Source organism: Lepisma saccharinum, chromosome 13 (genome assembly GCF_977018435.1).
Source record: "Lepisma saccharinum chromosome 13, izLepSacc3.1, whole genome shotgun sequence".
NCBI classification, from domain to species: Eukaryota; Metazoa; Arthropoda; class Insecta; order Zygentoma; family Lepismatidae; genus Lepisma; species Lepisma saccharinum.
In genome coordinates, this window is record NC_139241.1 from 75,687,895 (window position 1) to 75,713,859 (window position 25,965).

The following is a 25,965-nucleotide window of genomic DNA, read 5'->3' on the forward strand; positions in this document are numbered from 1 at the left end:
ATGAAATACAAATATCAAATTGCCCTCTTCTCTCCCTCTTGAACAGGGGAAAGCTCTCTCTCCCCCCACGATTGCTTCAAATCCATCGTCCGGTGGAATTTGAAGGCAAATACGACCCGTCTATCATTGACGTTTGGTGGGTTGCATAATGGTGTAGGGTTTTTGAACTTTTCTCCTGTGCCTGGTTTTATTTATCCGAAGGTGGAATGCACACAGGTGCAACCGTCGGGATATTTTATGTGTAAGGAATTTTCGTGTGATGTAGGTTCTGCTAAGATACTCTCTCTCCTTATTCTCCACTTCAGTTTCTTCTCTGCACTTTTTTCTTCTTCACTTTTTCTTTCCAGTTTCATTCGCTCTTTCTCTCTGTTTTCAAGTTTTCCTTTTTTTTTCGTTTCAAGTTTCTTTCTCTTTCGTTTTCAAGTTCCTCTCTCTCTCTCTCTCTCTCTCTCTCTCTCTCTCTCTCTCTCTCTCTCTCTCTCTCTCTCTCTCTCTCTCTCTCTCTCTCTCACGTTTTCAAGTTTGTTTCTTTCTTTCTGTCTCTCTCTCGTTTTCAAGTTTCTCTCTCTTTCTCTGTGTGTGTGTGTGTTTGCGTGCACTTCCGGCTGTATGACTATTATTAGTGTGTTTAAATCATTATTTGGGTTTGAAAAATTCTCATATATTCTTATTTGAGGAGGGAAGGGTGAGGCTGTTTCACGGTGGGCGACCTCTTCTGAAGAACAATCACAAAAAGTCTCGTCTTTTCACCGTTTTGTTACCAAGACTAAAGAACTTCATATTGCATCAATGAACTCTTATATGCCCAAAAATGGATCGCGCGACATGATCATACTAAGGACTACGTATGTTGCAACGTCGTTTTCTAACCGTGGGACGTCGAACTCGCATTTCTGCATTCGTTATTTGTTTGCCCATGTCACGGCGGGTCATCTCTCCGAATATTTTACTGCCCGGTCGCATTTATTTGTTCAAATTTCCGCACGTAAGAATAGGCTGCGCTGTGTACACTTCCTTCCCGAACCGCTGTCCGCCTGTTTGTGTGTGTAGCTTGCGCAAATGAAAGGAGAAATTGAACAGGCGAAAGTAGTTACAGCAGTGCAAATACACTCACGTCTACTCGGCGAGAGAAATCGAATGTTCCGCTGATCTGCAGGTGGCGGATGGAGCCGTTCGGGCGAAGCCAAACGTAGGTGGCAGCACCTTTGCTCTTGCGTTAAGCAGTTGTTCGTCCGTTTAAGTTTAAATAGTTTGTAATGCTGAAACTGCTATCGTTGCATGCGGTTGTGCACTTTGCGAGAATGAGCTTAGAATTGACGTCGGAACACTATCGTTTGGAAAATCCGAACTTCAAAGTAAGAATTGAGGAGAAAGAAAATATAACTTAGCCTAGACCTATCGCTGGTTTGTCAGATCTTGGCGAAAAGAATGAAAATCCACAATAAGAATGGCCAAACGAATAAAATTCTATCCGAATGTCGGATAATTTTCTATCAGAATATTTCAAATCCGGATATCTGATATTACGATATTCGGATTGTTCGGAGATCCTAATTACACGGAAATTCTGATTATCAGAAACGGCTTCACTGAAATTTTGTTTCAATTCTTCAACGTTGAATTACATAAAACAAAACGAATGAACATTGTGATGGACAATTTTCCTAATAGTATTTACACCCCCCCACTCTATGCAACTTATCTAGACCTGATTAGCGGATATCTGATTTTATAGGTAGGCCATGTATTTTGTTTGTCGTAATTGCAAAGTTAATCTGTTAAGACAACTGTGAACTTGTAAAACACAGAGTTATATACATTCAAGAGGGTTCGTAGCGTCAAAGTGAGGCGCCAGATGTTTAGACAAAGTTTCGTCAAATGCTATTGGCCTTAACCTCTTTGCACTGTGAATATGCGGTGAGGTGGTGTGTGATACTTATATATTTCGAAACTGAGATTTAACACTTGGAATCCGATACAATAAATAACAAGATGCACTTCCTCACACACGAGACGAGTTAGATTGAAGTAAACGCTCCCAATGAAGCAGTTGGAGTGATAGAAAATTTTCATGGCATTATTTCAGCTGGCGACTGTTCTAGAGATAAAAATGAGAATATTGATTTAAAAATACGAACCACAATGAACCTCGCAAGTTGCTTCTACTTTATTTTTTCATTTCTGTGGACGCAGAAAAGCCAGAATCCAAACCAACAGTTGTTTCCCTTCGTCAAGCGAGATTTTTTTCAGTCTTCTTTTCGTCCGCACCCGTTCCTGCAACACTTGGCAACGTCGCACAGTTTGCACAGCCTGTGTTTCACATTAGTCTTGTGTCAAGCGTTATTGGGCGCGGATTTAAGACCAGCACGAATTTATGAGTATCACAGGAAACTTATATGTTTTACCGGGGTGAATAACTTGAATGTGCATGCTTTAATATGCGCCTGCTTCACTTTTTATGTTGACAGTTTTCTGTTTAATTGAAGAAGCCTGTATCGTACATAAATTCAGATGGAATGTAACGTTGTAGTTATTGTTCAGTTTCAACTCTATTTTGGGATGCCTGGACATAGGAAAGTGCATGTGCTTCACCTTGTTCATCTTTTTTAAAAACTATGTCCTGAATTCTACAAAATGAAAATTATTTTTCGCTGAGCTTCTGATTGCAAGTGTATTACGTTTTAATGTTCAAGAATGTCTTTAACACTTTAACATTTGTTTTCATCTTTCAAGCGTTCATAAGGGAATGAGAGAGACTGTGGTAAGTAATTGTAATTGATGTAGTGGCATATATGTGCGTATACAGAGTATTTAACTTTAAATGGCTAAATTGATCACTGAAGGTATTTAATCCACTATACCGAAGTGTAATTTGTGTTGTCTGTTTGGAACAAAAGGAAATGGTCCACAATACATCGTGTGAGAACCAGAGGGACATTCAACTCCAATTTATCAGATTTACACGAGGGAGGAAATAATGTATTCTTAGGAACGTGTCGGGCTCTTTAAAAAGAGTCATTAAACTGAAGATAGGTGACTCCACCTTACTGCTGAAGATTAGAAGTGGAGATATGTAGATCTGACTCCTCTACGTTAAGGCGAAGAGGGACAATTACGCACCAGCGTCGGAATGAGCAATGCTACTAAAAAGATCTCCGCCAGAAATGAAGAGTATGAATTTCTCCCCATGTGGCAAGTGGAAGCGGTTTCCTAAGTTGATTATTAAGCCTTATACGATTTTTGAAAAATATGATGAATTAGTATTTACCGAATCCCATGTATTCCTTATGGGACATCAACTTCAACTTCAGGTTACGGCTCATCAAATGGGAGTTTCGACTTTTCCTACTACTATGACATAGTTCAACGTGTCCTTTTTCCGTCCATGTACTTTTCTACGTCATCGGATGTTTGATATTCCCGAGAGAACGAATGAAATAATGGTCCCATAAGCCTAGTGCATTTCTCCTTGCCTCCTACGGCCATCCTGGCAGTGTTGCCAAACCTTGTGTGCATAATAGAGCTAAATTTCACCATTAATATAGCTAAAGAGGACTTTCAAGAAGCTAGATTAACGAAGGCTGCATAAAGTGCCTACTAGGGTAATTTTAGTTGTCAGAGGGGTGGGGGTGCTGCTATTACCGTTAGCTTTAAAGTGATGGCAATTTATTCTTAGTTTTCACCGTCTAGATTTGGCGGCATCACCCATCCCAATAATCCAATGATGTTAATATAAAATCGAAAATAAAGGGTTCTCGGATAACAAAATTGTCATCTTCATCTTAGCCACAGCGCTATATATAAAAAAATACATGGGGAAGAAAGAAGAGGTGGGTGACGCAGCCTATAGCTATACGAATATCACATCATGTGCAAAATGTACACTCATGGCAAAAGTTGGTATTTATGGGCCGGAGCCAGTGGTGGCATCATAGTGGGGCAGAGGGCGGGTGCCACAGTTCAGTCAAACGAGTGCACGAAAGAGCCAGATCTGACTCCAAAGAGCGAAGTTGGCAACAGTGATCAGCAGCTGCCCCAGCGAGAAAGACCTAGGGGAAATTGTCCCTCCTCGCCTTAAACAAAACCGAAAACAGCAATTTTGGAGTTACGTTCCTCTGGTTCTCATATGTCGTTTCCATGTATGTAAATATTTATACCAAAAATGCTCTTTCTATATGCCTTTTGAAGTTTTACAAGTCGGTAGCAGTCTTACCCAGAATATTACAATGTATGTAATAATACTAGCTACCATATTAAAAATTATACGACATAACCCTTTATCCTCCCTTACATTGACTATTACAGTATATTTCCTTAATATCGATATGACCATGGTTAGTGTGAATAATATAAGAGTAGAACCCTGAAAATATCAAATTAAGAGTTCTGACCGTAGGGTCAGATTGGATACGATTTCGGCCGTTTTCGACTGATTGACGTTCTCACGTTGCATCAGGAAAATTGTCTGTTATTGTTGCCAAATTCTTTATTGAAAATATTACACGATTTTTTCCCCAAACAACGCGAGAACTCGGCCGAAAAACAAAGTGATTTGGTTCGAAATGGGTCGCGTGCACTCCAAAGTAGTTCGGTATCAATGTGACCGGCCAACATATTTACATTATTTTTGTTCTACGGTTTTTCTGCCGTGTACGTCGGTGTCAAAGTTCGGCCAAAACCGGATCCTGTGGTATCATACCTTACGCCAGCCGTTCCCAAAGTGTGCACAGGGCGCCGCGAAATGTTCCAAGTTCCCAAAGTGTGCACAGGGCGCCGCGAAATGTTTTAATATTTTCACTGAAATGATACTTGTTAGTCAACGATATGATTGTTCCAAATATATGCTTATCTAGTACTTTTACGTGTAAAATGTTTCTGAACTTGAAATTTGTTTATTTTTTAACTTAAGGCAAGCAACCTAACCACACTAACTGAGTAGTAAAAGTGTTAAATAGGCCTACACTCTGAAACTAAAAAGTTATGAACCTCTGCCTTACACAATGATGTCTTTAACAGTCACTTAGTAATCGCTACATCAGGAAAGTTTAATATACTTCGCTCAGTGGAGCAAAACCTAGGATCTTAAATTGAATATCATCAGCAAATTGCATAGAGAGAAATCAATGTGCCGGTTGATAAATACACTTTGGATTCAAAGTGATTGAGTTATAAATTGAGCATACATATGACTCGGTTTCACAATTTATTGTGTGGAAGATTTTTGTAACATGAATGGATTAAAAATCTTTCAATGCTGAACTTGTAACTTCAACTTCCTGTAATATTAATTTTTCGATTTATGTAATCCGTAAGATGTACAGGAACTGTTCATAAATGTAAAGCGTAAAAGTATCAAATAATTCGTCTTGAAAACCGTGTCTTGCTGTACTCTTATCGCTCTGTGCCCTGGGAAAATATGCTATCTATACGTAAGCTTCTCCCATGGCTTGCAGATTCGACACCAGCGCCACGCCTGCAGGTCGGAGCTTTCAATCTGGTGGGGATCAGTAGTTATTCGGAACAAGTAGGCAAAAATTATTGACAAACTCCCATGACCTGGTGCCACTGAGTACATCTACATCTTTAGCTATGTCATTTCTGCACAGGTCATTGGTCATAATTGATATTACTTGTGTGAATGTACAGTGGGATCCACTAGTATCGCTCGACAAATTGTCCATGACTATTTTCATTAATTTTTCTCTTACATCCTGTGTGTTTTATGCGATGGATTTTATGTATGCTGGTGCAGAAGTTGCCAACAGCTTGTTTTGAATTTTCTTTTAATTCTTGAAGCTCTTATTGGGCCAAAAAAAGTGCATGAACATGATGATGGAGAATTTGCATGGCATTACTCATGAATCGCACTGTACAAGAAAGAACGTGTATTTTGTATTTTTTTTTTTTTTCAGATTTTATGTAAGGTTATGTAATGATTTACCAGATTGATAGTAAGATGTAAGAAACTGACATTAAAGAAAGTTAATACTTGTTGACTGAGTAGTATTTTTATTTCGCAGGAAGAACAAAACAGAGGAAAGCCAAATTGGGAACATCTAAATGATGAACTCCACGTCCTCATCACAGTTGAAGACACAGAAAACAGAGCAAAAGTGAAGTTGCAGCGAGCAGTGGATGAGGTGAAAAAGTTGCTGATTCCCGTGGTGAGTGGAACCCAACCTCGACCGGCTCTTGCCGGATCCTTCTTACCTAGGGTGTAATACTATAACTCATATAATTCAACGTGGAAATATGTTTTCTTAGTTTCATTAATATTGGTCGCTGCTATGGCACTGGTTACACACCTCTGCAATTTTTGTAAAATAAAATTGTGTTTGAAGTGAGATATTTAGCTCCTGGAAGGTAGGCGTCTGGAAAGGGTGGGAGGAGGAGACAACATGTCCCATACCAGAATACAATCTGGCGATTTCTTATTTTATTTTATGTATATAAGTTCATTTCAATGACATGCATGGGCGTCCGGAAGGGGGCTGTAGCCCCCCTGGAAAATGAATGTCAACCAAAAATTATGTATTTCACACATAATTTCATTTTAGTCACAATAATGTGTGTTAATTATTGCACTAACACCATAAATTCAAATCTAAGCAATGTTTTTTTTTTTAGGGAACTACACTCTTTTGGGGGAAAATGTGAGTTGTTTGCCCTCCCTGGAAAAAATCCTGCGGACGTCCATGATGACATGTTGCATTAATTAGGAGGGTTGGGGAGTAAGTCATGGCAACCCAGTAATAATTCGACATCGAAGGATTTATTAAAAATTTGTTATATACAACTGAAAGAGTATCCATTATGGATATTTTGTTGGTAGGAATCATGAAAGAAAACCCAAGCAACCCTGCGACATACACATGTATTAATGTACATTCACGGACAGTTCTGGGTTGTAATAAATGCATTGACTTTTAATGGAATTGTTACAACTCATCATTGTCCGTGACTGTACAAGTTACAAAAAGTAATGTACTGTCTGGCTGCCTTAGCCGAGACCATGGACGGAAGTGCGCATGCGCTAACCGGACGTGTTCAGTGGCTAAATAGGGGTGACGGCAGTTTGGACAGGAAGCGGATTCCTTGAAAATCGTCTGCTGTAGAAATAGCAATGAAGTTTCAACGTAGTAACATGACCGACAAAATACATATAGAGATGTTTACGAATTATATAAGGGTTCGAAACGAAATTAAAGCCATCCATATACTATATCAGCAAATAGAACATATCAGGAAATTATTAATCATGCCACATTAGTAGATAAACTTGTTTGTAAACCAGTAGCTTTATTTTAGACCATTCAATTAAATTGATCTCCTTAGTAAATATTATAAAGCATTAATCAGGATAGTGTTCGCTAATAATATTATTATTGTATATAGTATTATAATTATAAATGTAGTAACTGAATGGCTTGTGACATTTTTTAGTATAACGAGGGTCTTTTGTACAATGTGCAACAGGGGCCAAAACGTCCCAATTTTCTTTATTCCACTTCGGAACGGTTCCTTACGAATTGTAAGAGCCATCACAAACACAACACAGCAAGCGAAATACCACAGCGTAGTTTGGCGAGTGCTTCTCCCTGCTTCTCCTCTCGCGTTTGGAATCGTCCTTTCCATGTAGTTTCGTCTTCCTTGGCTGGACTGTAAAAGTTACATATGTATGTCACAGGGTTGCTTGGGTTTTCTTTCATGATTCCTACCAACAAAATATCCATAATGGATACTCTTTCAGTTGTATATAACAAACGTTTAATGCATCCTTTGATTGTCGAATTATTAATGGGTTGCCATGACTTACTCCCCAACCCTCGTATTTTAGGACACTTATAATTAAATATGCTCAAAGTTAATTGATGCAGGCAAAGTTGAGGAAGAACTAGCAGCAGTGTTACCAGTTATAATTAAATTTTAGAGAATTTTCTTTGAACTTCAGTAATTTTTTTTTTAAAGTATGGCCTCATTTTGATTTAGTCTTATGTTTTTCTCACGAAAAGAAAGTGTGTCATTTATGAGATTTAAGTTTGCATCAAACTGGTGATTTTTACATATCAAATCAATCCAAGTCTATTATAAGGGCTTCAAAATGATCACGAGTTAACATTAATTCCCAGACATGACAAAATTTTCCAATTTTTGAAGTTTTCAAATATTACTGATTATAATAAATTTAAACCTGGATTTGTCACATGCTTAACAGTTATTACTGATTACCAAAATTTAGGGATATCTTGAAATGTTGAGATCCAGATCCTTGGTTAATTTGACGTGGAATCTAAAATTGGGATGTAAAAGTACCCGAATAAAATGTGCCCTTCTAAATGCACTGTAGAAGCAATCTCTAGCAGAATTTCGCCCTGTGACCTTTTTTGGCTCTATCCATGAGGTGGGAATCCATACCCAATGAACCTAAGCATGCAGGGGTAACTTATATTCTGAGCAAGGAATGGTTTTAACTTGGTCCTCCATTTTTTCTTCTTCCTAGTATCACATTAGCATTCACATCATGCAACTATGTGGCTTTCCCGTTAAACTCTGTTGAACCTCCTCAAAAATTTGAAATTGTTTGTCATGTATTTCGACAAGGAAACAACCTGAAGAAAACGATAGGCTAATGTATGGCAAGTCATTATGGCTGGCTGCTTTGATGGCAGTATTCTTCATTTGGATTACCTGCCCACTGAGTTGCTGACTCATTTCACATTCTGATTCTACCCATTACAAGATTTGTTCGAGATATATGGGTGCTCTCATCATTCAAGGTCGTGATGTTAAGCCCAATATATATACTTGGCCATGTTTGGTGGGGTTTAACAGAACACGGCAATGCTCTTTTCAATTCGGTCCTAATTATCACTTCTTGTGTAAAACCCATTAAATTCTGAACAGGTTTCCGTTGGGACTCTTGTAAAGGGCATCCAGGCTGCCTTACACCTTGCTGGAAGGACAAATATGGGGGTGACCTTGGACACCGAAAGGGGAGCGGTTCGGTGTTCATTATGTGTGGGTGCTGGTCAGGCAAGCCTTGGGCACATGCTTCACTTCAGGATGACAGGAAGATTTATGTCAAGATATTCTAGGGTTTGGCACAAAGCTGCCTGAGTCGAATTTTAAATTGCAAGCTTCATATTTTTGACTCCGTTCTGTCATTCATTGGTGCCTGCCTTTTGATTTTAGTTAACAGTCGGGTCTACCTAATGGAGCTGCAAGACAGGTTTGGGCACTGCACTGAATCTTACTTTGAAGATGGAGTTGTACTGTCAGGCAGCAGACATCTTTAAGCGTAAAGCTTTTGAATTCATGCACTGGCCTGGTAGCTTCGACGGGAATGGTGGAAGAGGTTGCAAATATGTCAACTTAATTCTCAGAGAGGCTGGACATGGAGATTTCAAAGTGGGGTCTCACCACTGAAATGTTCTTCACCTCAAGTTTGATCCCAGGACCCTCTGAATTACAAGACAATCTAAGTGTGCATGAGGAAAGCCCAGTACGGCCTTGAAAAGAATGTCAGGTGAAAGGTAAGGTAAAGTCAACCTTGCCCCATCTTAGCCATTTTGGAGCTTATGTGATCAGCACCATGCTTTGGCTGCCTTCACCCCCCAGGAGCATTGATTTGAGGCTGGCTGACCCCCAGTGCAGCTTTATGCAGGGACAAGGCCAGCTCTCTCCTCTCTCCCCCCTTTCCCTCTCTCTCCCTCCCTCCCTCTCCCTCCCTCCCTCCCTCTCTATCCCTCCCTCCCTCCCTCTCTATCCCTCCCTCCCTCCCTCTATATCCCTCCCTCCCTCCCTCTCTATCCCTCCCTCCCTCCCTCTCTATCCCTCCCTCCCTCCCTCTCTATCCCTCCCCCTCTCTCTATCCCTCCCTCTCTCTCTATCCCTCCATCCCTCCCTCCCTCCCTCTCTCCCTCCCTCCCTCCCTCTCTCTCTCTCTCTCTCCCTCTCTCTCCCCCTCTCTCTCCCCCTCTCTCTCTCTCTCTCTCCCTCTCTCTCTCTCCCTCTCTCTCCCTCTCCCTCTCGCTCTCTCTCTCGCTCTTTCTTTCTCTCTCTCTAGAAAAATTCCGTAGTGATCTCTCTAGAAAAATTCCGTAGATCACCACCCTGGGAATCGAACCTGGGTCTCCCATGTGGTAGTCAAACACCCTACCGACTAAACCACCGGGCTCCACGAAAGAATGTCAGAATGATATATAATTGCGGCCCAGAGAAAAACTGTTCTAGAGAACAAGAGAGAGGTGATAGTACAAGAGAGGAAAAGGGGGAGGGGGGTGAGGTTTCCCATTGTATATGTGTAGTAGCCATGTTAAGGCAGCAATTAATATTTGGCCACAGAGGATGCATGTAGTGCCACATTCATTGAAACATATACGCAAACATAAGTATTAAGTACTAGGTAGGAATGATATTAGTATTGTAAGCTGTTGCATCCGTTCAGAGGCATGGCGTGACCTTGCGTAAATGCATCTTGTTGCAGGCTGATGGTGAGGATGAGTTAAAGAAGAGGCAGCTCATGGAACTAGCCATCATCAACGGTACCTACAGAGACTCCAGTGCCAAGGCAGCAGCGGCAGCAGCAGGTAAGTGCTGGAATTAGCACAGAGGGGGGCATTTTTTATTGTGGTGCACGAGAATTATAACGTTTTCCGAATGAGTTCCAAGAGTGACTGAAATATAATAGAACTTTCAGACTGAATCGACAAGTATCACAGGCATCTTTGATGAACCAGGGTTGTTAAAAGGTCCAGAACCCATAAATTCTAATGGATTCTGTTGGGTTTCATAAGAAGACCGGGCCTTTTTTCTCGCACAATTCAAATTTGGTCTAAGTTGTGTATTGTTTAATTTCAATATCGAAGTTGGACCATATTTAAATTGATGTGGAAAAAATATTCCAGTGCTGAAATTAAATACGTTAAAGGTGAATAGTTTCTTTATGGTCCATTTAAGTTTCCTGATTTTCTCTCCCGGACTGGAATTGAATTTATTTATCTGGACCTTGAACAACCCGGCAATGAATAGACAGAGGAATCAAAAGTGCCCACTTGAGTGACATGCAAGTGACAAGTGCATGTCATGTCATTGCAACACAAAAGGTTGTGTGTCTTTCTGAAGGTTAATTTCCCAGTGGCAGTGTTGCGTGTCACTTGTCTCTTCAGATTGAAAGGTGCCGAAGAGTGTTGGTATGTTGAGCTACTCTTGCCACCGTGGTGAACAAGCACATCAAATGCCTGACTCTCACCACCGAAGCGTCTGTCTTTGAAGTCCTAGTGTGGACATTTGAAACAGATTTGATACAGATTTTTATTCAACGGAATAAAGATGTACGTGGAGCATTGCAACACAGCACACAGCGATGTCTGTTGAACCATGGAAACTGCAGGCTGTCACTGCTAAGTGCATGCTGTGTTGCCATGTTCCATGTACATTTTTACTCCGTTGAATAAAAATCTGTATAAAATCGGTTACACAATGTGAATTTACAGTGATAATGTATTTTAAAAATGCAAAAAGCTTCAAAACGAGATCAATATTGTATTTGTAGGTCTTCCCAATACTAAGAAAAAAGTTGTTTTGCAAAATTCATAAGAACGTTTTTTTTTTACAATTTTTTTAAAACCTGAAAAGTAAGGATTTTGTTTTAAAACCTTTGTCTGCACCACATTAAATTTCATCATGATCGGACATTATGTTTTTTGTTTATTGAATTTTTAAGTGTGATCATGTGCAAAAAAAAAAGAAACTGTTTTTTTTTGTTTTTTCGACTATGAAAAAAATCGAAGGCATACTCGAAAAAAGAAAAAAATTGGTTACCGTGTATTAACGCAGAATTTAAGAAGCTAAATTTTGATGCAATTCGTTTTGATGTAGGTCTACTGGTTAATTTTTAATTGGAATCCCAAACTGGGGTATCCATAATTTTTAATCCAATAATAGGGTGAAAACTTCATCACCACAATTTGATTAAGTAAGAAAAAAGTTTAAATTTCAAAGAGCAAATTCCACGGAAAATTTATGATGATATGTAGAGGGAACTAAAGAGAGAAATTATTGACTTTTGAGTTGCTACATTGCTTGAAATTTGAAACATTTCTGTCAACGTATTTTTGACATGTTCGTTGCTGTTGCAAAGCCGAGTAAGAGGGTTTAATCTGGAATAAAGCATTCTTTTTAGATGTTCCCTCATGTATTTCATCTGATTGTTACGTACTCTCATCGTAACAGTCATGGAGGTAGAAAGGCGACACAAAATAACGAAAATACAATAGAGTAATGCAAATTGCTTGGTCAAAGAAATTAGCTGAAATTGCCTGTTATACAGTTAACCAAAATCAATAATATTCCACATTTCTGCATCATCAAAAAATCAGGAAAATGTGCACACTTATTTGCGACTGATCACCAGTAAATGTTTAAGGGCACCATTTCTTGGATGATTCTTATTGTGTGATTTTTTGCCTATCTGCTGTATTAACAGCATAGATAGATACTTCCATCGAAAATAGTGCTGTTTTCAGATACCTTTGAATTAATATGACAGTTTTCCCATTTTTAGCATGCCGATTCTGGGATGATACAAATCTTGCAGCTTACGTAGCGGGATGCCAGTCACTTAAGTACCTGGACTCATCAGATTGCCAGAATTCACAAGGTATTTATGACATTTTATAGCAGTATTTGATAGCGTAGAAGGGCAGTATTCTAGCTTGGAAGTAATAGTGGGTGATTGAGTATTTTTTTTTTTTTAAAGTTATGGAGGCCTGCAGGAAGTAATTTTTTGGACCTTACTGAGTGAGACAGCTTTCTTGTAACGGCACAAGGACTCTTCAGTAAGAAGAGTAACGATGCAGGATTTGATCACCTGACTACAAGTACTTCATAGCGTTAGAATTGATCTATGAATATTGTCACTTTCGCTGTACGTTTACATATGGGATCAGTCAATGAATTATGAATGTAAAGGCACGATCCGTACTTGTGTAAATGTTAGTGGCAATAGTCCTTTGTAAACAGACAATCATATTTGGACATAATTCATTATCTTGATTCAAAGTCATGAAGTAAATTGACTGACAGAATGTGCACTCTTTGTCATCGTTTCTTCACAAATTGTTCAAAATTTTATATCAAAACGCAGACCTCTGTTGTGGACTGGTAAGCACAGAATGCTACGGTGCCAGGGTCCCACGTTCAAATCCAGACATGGATGGTCTTTGTGAGTGTTCCTTCATCATATCATGATTCACTCACTCATCCTCATCTTTGCGATTAGCCAAAAGTAGCATAAAAATGAAGAACTAAAAGAAACCACATCGATCAATCAATCAGTTTTATATCAAATAAATGCATAGTCAGTTTTTGGTGGTACTTTTAAAAAAAATAGACCATTCTATAATGTGAACAGGGAGCGGATACAGTTTTGCATGGAATGCACACTCAACTCCAGTTCTGTCTAAATTAACTTTGATATCGAAATGTCTGATATATTGTAGAGTATATACTTCTCCTTATGTGGCAAGCAGTTCTTTGTCAATTATTAAGCTAGGCAATCATTGTTAAAAATAACATCTACAAATGTGTTTGACTCCCATGTATTTCTCATGAGGAAAGATATTGCTGTCCCTTTAATGTAATGTTTATACTATTCAAATTGAGATTTTGTCATTTGTGACGTGATATTTCGTTTCGTACATGTGGATTGTGCCATTCTGTTAAGTACGTACAATTGTAGAGTAAAATCAAAATGGCAGCACTTCCATACGTGCCCATGCAAAATGCTAGCATCTCTCAGACACACGTGATGTAAAAATCTCTTGCTCGGCTCCTCATGCTTTGTGAAGGAGAGACTACTCATTGTCCGTATCAATGACTGATCTGTTGTCTTCTATGACTCCTCTCCTCCCAGTCTTTATTGAATCTCTCTCCTTTTTTGGTTTTCCTACTGTATTAAGGTTTGGCTGATGCCGGCGAAGCTATATTTCGAAATTTCATCTCCTTTCGAAAAAGTGACAATACTGCAAATTCTGAAAAATTACATCTCTAATTCCTTCTAGAACATTCATGTGCATGTTTGTGTTGCTTGCTGTCACTCTTAGATATCTGTGATGAAAAATAGGCTTCTTTAGCCACAAAACTATTGCGAATATCTGTACATCAGTGAGAATCACACAAATATTCACGTGAAAACTCGAGAAGAGAGAGAGAGCAGTATGCCCACCCAGTAGCAATGCTCCTGTCTTAGGCACTCTGTAAAATGTGTACATGTAGATTTTAGTGTAGTTAATTTATTCAAAATGGTATATTATTATTTATGTATTTTCTGAATAGTTCATAGAAATCCAGGAGTTGAAATTGATGGAGACTTGTGAAGTAAAATTTTGTAATTTTTAAAGAAGACCCTCCGTGTCATCATAGTACCACATCTGTCCCAACAAAGGAACAAAGAAAATTGAACCCAACATAATATAATCCCTTTATTCTCAGCATAGATCTTTGTTCAACGATTTCACTCCCAACAAGAGAACAAATGATAATAGCACAGGTGCAAATTACTCACTTGTGGTAAACTGAATAATGCTTTCTAAAAAAAATTTTCCTTAAATTAAAAAAAAAAAATCTAAAAATTGTTTACTTACGTGTTAGCGAGTATTTTGTTATTTGAGCAACGTTTCGGGGTTCCTACAGCCCCCTTCTTCAGGCTTTTCTTGGCACTAGATTATCCTACATGCCACGTCACATTTTTAAAAAACAAGGATTGGTATATTTGGAAAATAGAAATATTTTAAAAATCATGCCTAAACCCTGGTAAAAAGCTTCTCAAAACCAGTATTACTCTCATTAAGAATCCCTGAAGACATCAAAAAGCTTCTCAAAACCAGTATTACTCTCATTAAGAATCCCTGAAGACGTCAAAAAATCAAACCTAAACTCCTGTTAAGAATCCCTGTTTTAGGTTTTGATTTTTTGACGTCTTCAGGGACTCTTAATGAGAGTAATACTGGTTTTGAGAAGCTTTTTACCAGGGCTTAGGCATGATTTTTAAAATATTTCTATTTTCCATTTTAACCCAATCCTTGTTTTTTGAAAATGTGACTCTGCATGTAGGATAATCTAGTGCCAAGAGAAGCCTGAAGAAGGGGGCTGTAGGAACCCCGAAACGTTGCTCAAATAACAAAATACTCGCTAACACGTAAGTAAACAATTTTTAGATGTGTTTTTAAAATAATTTTTTTAAGGAAAATTTCAGGTGATAATTACCAGATAGCTTGGTTTATTAGTCAAATTTCAGATATTGAGAACTTTGGAAGGACTACTGTTATTTCACTGGGCATTATAGGAGTGTATCTGTGTAAACACCATGGTTCGTCTATGGCTTAGGCTCGTTCTTTCTAGGCTTTCTGGTAGGCAATTTTACACTGAAAGATCAGGTTCCATAATTTCATTTACACCAGAAGTCATGAGACAAAATAATGCATACTTTCATATCTTCAAACCTTCTTCTTGAATTGCAAGAGAAAGTAATATGTATTTTGTATAGCTGCTACTCTTTTGTGTGTATTTAGCTACTTTTAGTATAAATTGTTATTCCTTATTGTAATAGTAATCACTACAGGACATTCAACATAAAGTGTATAGTATACAGGAAGGTTGTCCCACTTACATTGTAAAGATACAGTTAACCTATAGACTTATAATACGTGCATGAAAAATTCATACCTTTTTAGACATAAATTAAAAGTTGTTCACTTGTTTGTAGACATGTATTTAAAAGACATTACCTTCTTGACATGCATGAAAAATACATTTGCCTCTTTATACACATGTATGAAAATAGATTTTTGCATGTAGATTTCTAGAGATTCACTTCCATGTAGATGTGTACCAAGGACTGTTAATCTCACATAGGTGTATTGAAACAGTTCACTTCTCTCGTAAGCAAGTATGAAAATAGATTCACCTCCACGTAGACATGTGTGGAAAAGAGGAGATTCATTTTTATATATACACATGTGTTAAAAACACATTCCTATGAAGTCAAATGTTAAAAATAGATTTACTTCTACATAGACAAGCATATAAAAGAAATACATTTCTATGTAAAGAAACGTGAAAAAAAATCATCCCCTCGTAGACAAGCATGAATTTCACTTCAGATAAACAAACTTTAAGGAGAAATTCAATTCTCATGGACAGACATGAAGGAGAAATTAACTTTTTATAGACAGGCGTGAATGAGAAATTCACTTCTCGTAGACAGGCGTGAATGAGAAATTCACTTCTCGTAGACAGGCGTGAATGAGAAATTCACTTCTCGTAGACAGGTGTGAATGAGAAATTCACTTCTCGTAGACAGGCGTGAATGAGAAATTCACTTCTCGTAGACAGGCGTGAATGAGAAATTCACTCCTCGTAGACAGGCGTGAATGAGAAATTCACTCCTCGTAGACAGGCGTGAATGAGAAATTCACCTCCATGTAGACCAGTGTGTGTGTAAATAGGCGATCAATTTTAATGTAGACAGCAGGAAATTTAGTAGTTCCTACTATGTCTGAAATTACATACAAAAAATCATGCATAATTGCTTTAAATATGTGACCTCTGTATTATTCGTGCAGCCTCCATTTCATCCTAGAAAAATTTAATAATTTAGAAGCATGCCTATGGTCTTGCATTAAAAAGATATTGCTTTCTTGCAACTTCCTAGCATTTCATGGATTAGATGTTACAAATATATATTGAACATGTTTAGTTTAAAACTATGCTGCATCTCCCCCTGCTGTACTGTCATGCTAAGATATTTCTATGTAAACTCGCTTTTTCCATCATTCTTATGTCACAGGGGAACATAAATACCTCTTGGAAGGTAAAAGTTACAAGAAAAACATTACAAGCAGGTAATCTCTCCTCATTGTAGCAAATTGGACAGGATCACCCCAGGCTATAATTTCATGGTGCTGGCCATATATTTATTCATGCCCGACTTACCTTTAGAGTGGTTTTCAGCAGTGAGAGATGCTTTTTTTGTTTTTTGCTTTTTGCATTTTTTTTTTAATGCTTACATATGTTGCTAGGTTGCTGTATATATATATTTGCGATTGAATATAGCTGTACCACACATTGAGGATGAGTTCTGTACAAATCCTGCTATCGGAATGAATTATGCTCTAAACACTTGCCTTGCACAATAATTATCACAATATGGTTTGAAAATTCAGAACTTTTAAAATTTAATTTCTTGGTAAAAAGGCTTATACAGGGTGGTGGGGCAGAAACACCTGATGATTTTTAAAATGAAGTAACACTCTAAATAAGAAAGAGTTCGTTTTTATTCATGTGCTAGCCTTACACCCATAGGTATTCCATTATTAGACCTCTCGGATGGTGCAGTGGTAGTGTCCTTGCCTTGTAATCAAGGGGTCGCGGGTTCAATACCTGGTGGAGGCACATGGTGGCTCGGATCCCACTTTAAAATGTAGGTCCACTCCCAATTAGCCTTACTGTGCGTAAAGTGGACTTAAAAACACCAAATCAATCTTATCAATCAATCAAGTATGCCATTATTATTGAAGAAATAATTGATTTACACCAATATTTAAGTGTGGAAAATGACGATTTCAACAAAGAAATCGTGGTGCGCTACATTCCACAGCTCAGTCGTGACTGAAATGGCAGATGCTGAGGAGTGGAATCCCCACCACCTCCTCTCCTCTCCTCTCCCCTCCCCTCCTATGATTCAACCACAAGACAATAACAAAACAACAGTCGGCAGGTTTTTTCTTCCCTAGAAAAGATAAGTTTCGGCGACAGACTCCAGCAGTGTGTAGATCAAAATTGGCGCAATTTACAATATGTTATTTTCTGAACTTAATGTTGGTGTAAATCAGTTTTTTTTTTTCAATAATAATGGTATACATATGGCTGTAAGGCTAGCACATGAATAAAGATGAGCTCTTTTTACTTACAGTGTTTTATTTTAAAAATCATCAGGTTTTTCTGCCCCACATTGTACTCTTTGTGAAATAATAGTTATACATTCTGAATATGTGTATCAACATGTATTGTCAGAAGGGCTTAAATGATTTAATTGAAATTGTAACTTTTGAAAGTAGTTCAGAATTTTTATAATTTTTAAGATATATTTTTGTTTTTGGAATTACATCATAGTAATTTACCAGAGTTTTGCTTTAAAATATTCATAATTTGACATGAGAATCGCAAAATCCATTACAAATGTGCATTTTGAATAATTTCTAGGATATTTAGACTATCGAAAGTCTTGCATGACATTTTTGGGGACCCAGTGAGATGCAGGTTCTCTGAAAGTGTGATTAAATTCAATGTAATATTTTTCCACACCAATACTGTTAGTATCATCCAATATGGCTCAATTCTAATTATTAATAACAAAAATATGGATACAGGATTTATATTTTACCATCATATAGACTAAAGAAAGTTTGTAAAGAACAATATAATGTTCTGCCTCTGTTGTTCGTAAGTTTTTCAAGTTGTAAATATTAGTTTTTCATCTCAAATATTAGGCACAGTGTGGTACTCTCTTGTACATTGCAATCTGAACAATAGAAAAATGCCGTTGACATTAAAGCAGATATTTAGTGTACTTCACTTGAGAAGCACCTATCGACTTTATTAGGATGATTTAAAGCTATATGATGGAAGGGATAGCACATGCTAGTTTACTCAAGATAGAAAAGTGTACCTGTGACCTACGGTTTGGTTTGTGGAACATATTCAGGTCTGTCGTTAGTCAATCAGTTTTAATTTTCACATTAGAGTAATTTCTCACTCAATGATGTAGGTTCCATGTAGTGATCCACCATTATGACCTGTTTGAGACAAAGATGTATAGATCTTTTAAGGACTGACTCTGTTCACCCAACAAAAGAATTACTTGCATTGAAGCCTTGCTGTTTCACATGATTTACTTTTTATTTTATAATACTGATCTACAAAAGAGAACCTCCTGAATAGATCCCATTATGTGTGCACAAGGTTTAATCAATAAGTATCGAACCTTAACGTCGAGAGGAAATATGGTATTTGAAGAGTTATCTTTTTCAAAGTAGACTAAGCTGCTCTGTACAAGTAGCGTAATGGTTGTTTCTGAAAATAATTTTGAAAAAGCATACTTAAGCATTAACAAGAAGACTGCATATAGCACCGTGCCAGGAAAGTAGGGAGGCTGTCACACCTAGAGGATTTTGTGCTTGGCCAAAATGACTTGGGATGAACGAGTTTGGGTGCAAGATGGAAATGAGATGACAGATATGCACTAAGGTCTACTGGCACATGTACTCAATGCTACTAGCAAGTTCAAATTGGTTTCTTGGAGAAAAGTTTGATCCAATGGCCTGAAGCCTGATGCAGCAGCGTAATAATTTAAGAAATCTTTCATAGCAACCACAGACAATAATATATGGAATCTGAAAATAAACAAAGTGGTGTTTGGGTAGTGACATATCGACCTGTCAGCACAGATGTATTTGTTCATTAATGTGATACTTGCAACATTTTTATCACTAATCAAATAAGAAGAAAAGTGTATTCAGTTATAAGATTAGTTTAGGATAGAACTGGTGAAATTGTATTGGTTAGGTCAGTTAAAATCCTATATTACTTTTCCACATTCATAGTGGAAACTGTATGGAACTCTCTCGCTTAACGAAGCTCCACATGCTGTCATAATATTGAAAGACAATCTGCTATTACTTCAAAATAGAAGATGCCCTTCTGTGATATCATACATCACTGTAAAATGTCATTAATACTTTGCATGTCTGACCTAACCTTATTTTTTAAAATTGTTGTGAAAGTCTGTTCATTCTGCAAATACAGCCTTGTTTAAATTTCATTTTTTTTCCTGCCAGTTCTTACTAAGGTTTGGATTTCATCTTAAACAGTGAATCCAACCCCAGTTAGCTTCAGCGTACAAGGTGGGTTGTAACACTTTACTTCACAAAGTTATTATTCCATTAATGCTTCCTCATTTTCTCTTGTCCTGATTCGTTATTCAGCATTGTAGAGATGATATGATTAATTATAACGGAAAATCTAATATCTAACCATCACCACCTATTCTTAACATCTCATTGGTCAGGGCACATCTAAGATTTTTCTAATTTTTGTACACATTTCTAACATGTAAATTGTTAATATTTGTAGATGAAGTTGGTCAGTACAATGCCATGATTAGCTGTTACTGAAATATGTTCTCATCATAGGGTCCAACAGGGATGCGATTTCAGCTGCATGTTTAAAGTCCACTTTACGCACAGGTGAGGCAAACCTGAACTGAATCTACAGTTTAAAGTTTGATCCAAGCCACTATGTACCTCCACTGGGTATTGAACTTGGGACCCCTTGATTACAAGGTTATGACATTGCCACTATGCCATCAAGGTGACCTGCTAATATGTGTAGAAATGAGAAAAAAACTACTATACAGGGGGTCCAAAAAAATGTACTCACTGTTTGATAGTCCATATCTTCTGACAAAATTGACTTGTGGGTACAATTTTTGGCACTGAGAGAGAGTTATGTTAGATGTTCAAAATGACCACCAGCAACTTGTAAACAACTCCGATGGCGCCGAACTGCAGACCGTACTACGGCCGTCAGTGTATCTGGCATAATGGCAGCACATGATGCTATTATTTTTTCACGTAGCACTCGGTTAAATCAGGGGACCGAGGTGGGTACTCAATAGCACCGCATCGACCTATCCACCGTCCGGGGAGAGTGTCATCCAGGTACGACCTGACATTGCGATGGTAGTGAGGTGGGGTTCCCATCTTGCTGCAGGTAAAACATTTCATTGCCAAATAGGGTTTGGATGGCAGGCAAAATCCTTGACTGACGCATTTCGAGATACACCTCACCGGTTCCGGTACCCTCGAAGAAGAAGGGACCAATCAAACCACGCAATGACAGACCACACCAAACGTTAAGCCCCGGTAAATTCACCGCCTTCTCCACATAACGTGAGGATTGACGGGCGACCAGTAGACACAATTGTGGCGGTTCACAGTACCGTTAAGTTTGAATTGCACCTCGTCAGACCACACAACTGTCCCTGCAAATTCCCCATCCTCGCGAACCATGTGCTCAAACCATTGGCACCTACGATCCGGATCGTCCTCGTTGATCGCGTGTAGCAGTATTGGAATGTACACTTTCCACTGTGCACCCTTCAGAATGCACCTTACGCTAGACCGGCTTACCCCACTTTCGCGTGCTCCCTGGTTCACTGATTTTTACGGTGATCGGGTGAAATGTTGCAACACAGCAGCTCTGGACTTGTAGCTGTTCGTGGTCGACCGGATCATGCCTTGTGCATATCATGAACAGTTCCGTCGGATTCGAACTTATCACGAATACGGGCTATTTTTCGTCGTGTTGGAGGCAGTGTTCCAAACTCATTCTGCCACTACCGTTGAACCTCTTGAATGTTCTCGTACTTCCAGAACCATTTCAATACAGTCTTGCGTTCCACAAATGATACCGTACCGCAGCCATTGTTGCTACTCGACTGTCTTCCGCTGTACTGGCGTGATCCCTCCAACACTCATGCATACGTGGCTCAAATTGCCAGCGCCACCTACCTGCGACAAATTAAACAGTTACGCTACACGTCCACATGAGAGTAGTACGTGTAAGTCTGTTTGTTTCGAAATTATTGCAGTACAAACACTGAGTACATTTTTTTGGACCCCTCTGTATATTGTACTGCCATCCTGCACTGTGGCTGTGCAGTCTAAGGCATCAGGTGTTGGGTTACAGGATGCATGCTGATTCAAGTCTTGGGGGGGGAGCATAACAACTTTTCTCCAGAGATTTCGATCAGTGTATGGCCACCCACCATCGTGAGGAAATTGGGGAGCTACAAATGAGTAGCATTACCCAGCCATGGAAATGTACAACAATGAGGAAAGGGGGGGGGGGGGTCGTCATGCTGACCACACGTCACCCCGTAACTGATTGGATGATCGCCCACCTCTGCTGAGGCATGTGGAGTGAGACTGGCAGTCGGTAGGTAGACCTTTGCTCTGAAGGGCTGTTGCCCCACACTTTTATTATATTATGCTACCTTGGTTACTGGAGTATGCAGAGTGATCAAGTTACCACCAAAGCTTGTGGGTTTGAGTCCCAGCTTCTGCATGGGCGGATCATATAATTGGCAGATAAGTGACAAATGTACAAATTGAAAGTATGTTGTGATATATGGACAGATTAAGGGAATCAGAGGTGATGATTGTACAGTCACAGTTCTGGGTTGTAATGCTACCATTAGAAGTCAATAAGGCTTTTACAAGCCAGATGTGTCTGTACACCTGGAGACATCTAAAGTAATCACTCCAAAGCCATCTAAAATTGTAGTGGCTAACTTTTGTCACATTCCAATTCAACTGTCAAGTTCTGATCATTACTGGATTAAGAAATGATCATTGGAAGGGTGTGAATTGTAGTCCATTCACCATGTTATATAAACAGTGATCCCAGCACACTTAAATTTCTGTGACACATGTCTAAAACGTTTCATAAATGTGTACTTTGTAGTAATTTTTGTGATGTATGTACCTTTACATCCCCTAAATTGAAAACTGCATAATTCTCAATATGTAAATAAACAGGGACCTGATGGGCTATAGATAAGTATACTGCCCTGTGGATAAAAGGCTCTGCATTCAACATGCTTGTTTGTTATTTTCTTTTGCCATTCCTTTAGTTTGCACTATTGTTGTAATAATTAGTATTGGACCATTTACAGGATTCAAACCAGGTGTGTTAGGAGACCTCATATGATGCATGTCATTAGAATGTTCCTCCAGCCAATCTTTCCTTGGTCGCATCACATATTGTTGCCCTGGAAGGTCCCCAGGTGGATAGAAGTATTATTGTGGCAGCCCAAACACACTAGCGGTCCCAGTCCATGCCAACAGAAGCATTCCCACACCATACACCCACCCCCATTTGTCATGCAGGGAGGTCCATAGCCTTGTGCTGTTGGTGCCGCACACACCCGTTGGTTCTTCGGGTGTATACAGGCTCTTCCAATACTCGGTGGTTCAATCGACATGCTCACGAGCCCGGGAAAACAAAGTTGGCTGTGGCACTTCGTTAAGAGTGGGTCACTTGCTGTCGTTCATGTTCACCACATCGTTGTGTTGGATATTAGTATTGTACATCCGTGGTTGTGTAAGTCCTATAATTTATGGATGCTAATGGTGCGTTCAGCTTTTGCAAGCCAATATACTTGAACCTCACAATCATGTTATTGCTTTCCACATCCCTGCAATTCTGCCTCTTGGTGGTTGCAGACTCTCTTTTTTTTTTACTTCCGTGTGAAGGCATATAATTTACTCATTTCACCAATTTTGTTAATACTTTTCATGCATTCAGGCAATGTAATCATACTCAAGTTTTTTCATTTGTTAGCAAACACCACAAAGTACTTCATAATTCTATGAAATCAGTTCATTATGAATATTTAATTCAATCTCCTGTCTGGAACCTTACATTTTGTGAGTAAAGTGTTACTCATGTAATGCTGGAATGCCCCTTCACTACACTATGCCTTGGAAGGTTTATCCTGCCACTTGATGGTCTGTGATCTGCTGAGAGACCTTGGAGCCATCACATGACTGCTTCTATCCAATGACAGGGACGCTCTGTTCTCTGCCTGCCAGAGCTTGCCATTTCTTTACGAGAAGAATTTGAGCACTTAGAGGGGAATTCAACCAACACACACGGAGAAGGTATTTCACATGGCATGAGAAAAAGAATTTCTCCTGTAAGGGCTTGAATAGCTCTTGATATGATTTGCTTCTCTTTCGAAGGACTATTTGAACAACATTGTCAGTTGCCAAAGTTGCACAAGACAAGTTGGGCAACAAAGACCTGCAGGCGACAGATAAATTTCTTGATACAGGATAAACCTTTTTGTCTGTAGTATGGATGCACCTGACTAGTGTCACTGTTGGGGTTGTTAATGCACCTCTATGCTTGGGCACTCACGATCGTGCCCTTTTGAAAGGGCATTAAATTCTTACCACCTTTCATTTGTACTTGTGCTGTTTGACTAACATGTATATACTCACTACATTGCCTGCCCTAGAGGTAGTCGCATAACGTTGGCTGCAAGAACTGTCCATTGTAGATCAATGGAGTGGTCACAATTTAGTGAGCACTCAGCATACAATAGACAGAACTGTTGGGATACTACCACTCTTTGATGTACAGGGTGAACATAAAGTTTGTAACCAATATGAGAACCAATTAGCAGCATATTTCCATGCAAAACGTGTTCCACATACCCACCACCAGTCTCGAAACTCTTCTTCAAATGTTTCAACATTGTAACAACTGCAGGTCTGGTCTGTTCACTTACCAGTGCCCTTCCTGCACTTCCAGGAACTAGTTAATAGGGCTGAGCTGATGTATTGGTATCAGCAAGTATCGGTTGCATTTTATTTACCGATACGGGCCGATAACTTTTGCATGATTGTGATAGTTTGCAGGGTCTGCAAAAATGCCACGCAACACTTGTGCGGAGTCCAATTATCCGGGATTTAGTTTCCATTGATATTGTACCACCAATATGTTAAAAAAGAACTAAATTTTGTAATGACATAAGTTATTCTTATATTCCGATGTAATTTTTTAATATTTTAAAGGAAAACTGGTAAAGTGATGCTTATAATTGGAGGGGAATACTGGGACTAATATTAATCAATATTTTGAACAACTTTTAATTATTACAATTTTCAAGCATTCGTAAAGACGTGAGTTGAAAGTGGTATTGCTTAGCACTAGTTAAAATTTCATAATGTTTCATCTTTAATATTTTGTTCACTCTATCATGATGATCGCCAAGAACTGCAGATGTTATTATATCCAGATACTTGATATCTGAATAAAAAATTGATTGACCATTACTTTGTTTTTGCACTATACCTGAATCTTTCTTGTATATTATATATTTCTAATTATTCCTAGGTGTATGTTTTATGTTACATGTTTCAAATTACAGGAATTTTATATTTGAAGCACTTGGAATTTATTAATTTGTATTTTTCAGCTGCAGAAACACAACGACTTCTTACACCTGCAGGAGTACCTGGTTTGACAACTCCACTGCGGACACCAACAGCACCTCTCGGTGCTCCGCTTATCCTGTCACCACGGATTCCCGTCCCGACGTCAGCTGCATCACTGCTCAACGGTTCGGGTCCGCCACCACTCATCACGCCAACGGATGCTGGTCTCATTTACACGCCATACGCGACAGCCGCGGATTACGCCAACTACGCAGCCCTTACATCACCCCTGCTCACAGAGTACACGACAGACCATACGGGTGGGTTGTTTGCACGCTGACTATCGGCGACCCAACCCTTAAGTTACAACCATCACCTGCCACAGGGCGCCACCGGTGGGAGGGTTTGCGTGCCATACTCAGATTTCATGGTTGTAAGAGCGGATTGGGGTCTACCTCGGTGATCAAATTTTCAATGTAGCCTAAAGCATCTTTTTTTTACGCTACTGTTTAAGTTTTCCCTTTTCATGTTCCTTACGACTGTGGCGCGTGATGGCACGATAAGACTTAAGGGTCTCGGACGATTCAGGTAACTTGTCATGCCACGGTTGTCTTTTTTGAGAGTAAATTACACTTTTTTGATCCAGTGATACGACATGTTTGAGAGACTGAATATATTTAACAAGCAACATTGTTGAATATCAGTAAAGATGCAGAGAGCATTCCTAGCTGAAGTATAGTAGGCATTGTTGTGAGGGCAACAATTCTATACTCAGTGGACTGAGTCTTATTTCTAGTAAGCATGGCTAGGAGTTGAATGAGTTACAATGATAAGATAACACAGCCAGTGATGAACTTAGTCAATCCTGATTATTCTGTATTGTAGACATGATATTATT

The 25,965-nt window shown here is 38.9% G+C and overlaps 1 protein-coding gene across 8 annotated transcripts in view; it reads left to right on the forward strand.

The window, feature by feature from the left end:
• The window catches only part of how (protein held out wings), a 170,472-nt gene that overhangs the window by 134,543 nt on the left and 9,964 nt on the right, over positions 1-25,965 (forward strand). The window contains exons 4-7 of one of the 8 annotated variants that reach the window (XM_083134461.1): positions 6,021-6,164; positions 10,487-10,589; positions 12,551-12,661; positions 25,109-25,387. In XM_083134461.1, coding sequence (XP_082990587.1) covers positions 6,021-6,164; positions 10,487-10,589; positions 12,551-12,661; positions 25,109-25,387 — 637 coding nt within the window. Of the gene's footprint in view, positions 1-6,020; positions 6,165-10,481; positions 10,590-12,550; positions 12,662-25,108; positions 25,388-25,965 lie in introns of all 8 variants that reach the window. The other 7 variants (XM_083134460.1, XM_083134462.1, XM_083134464.1 and 4 more) reach the window with 7 other exon arrangements.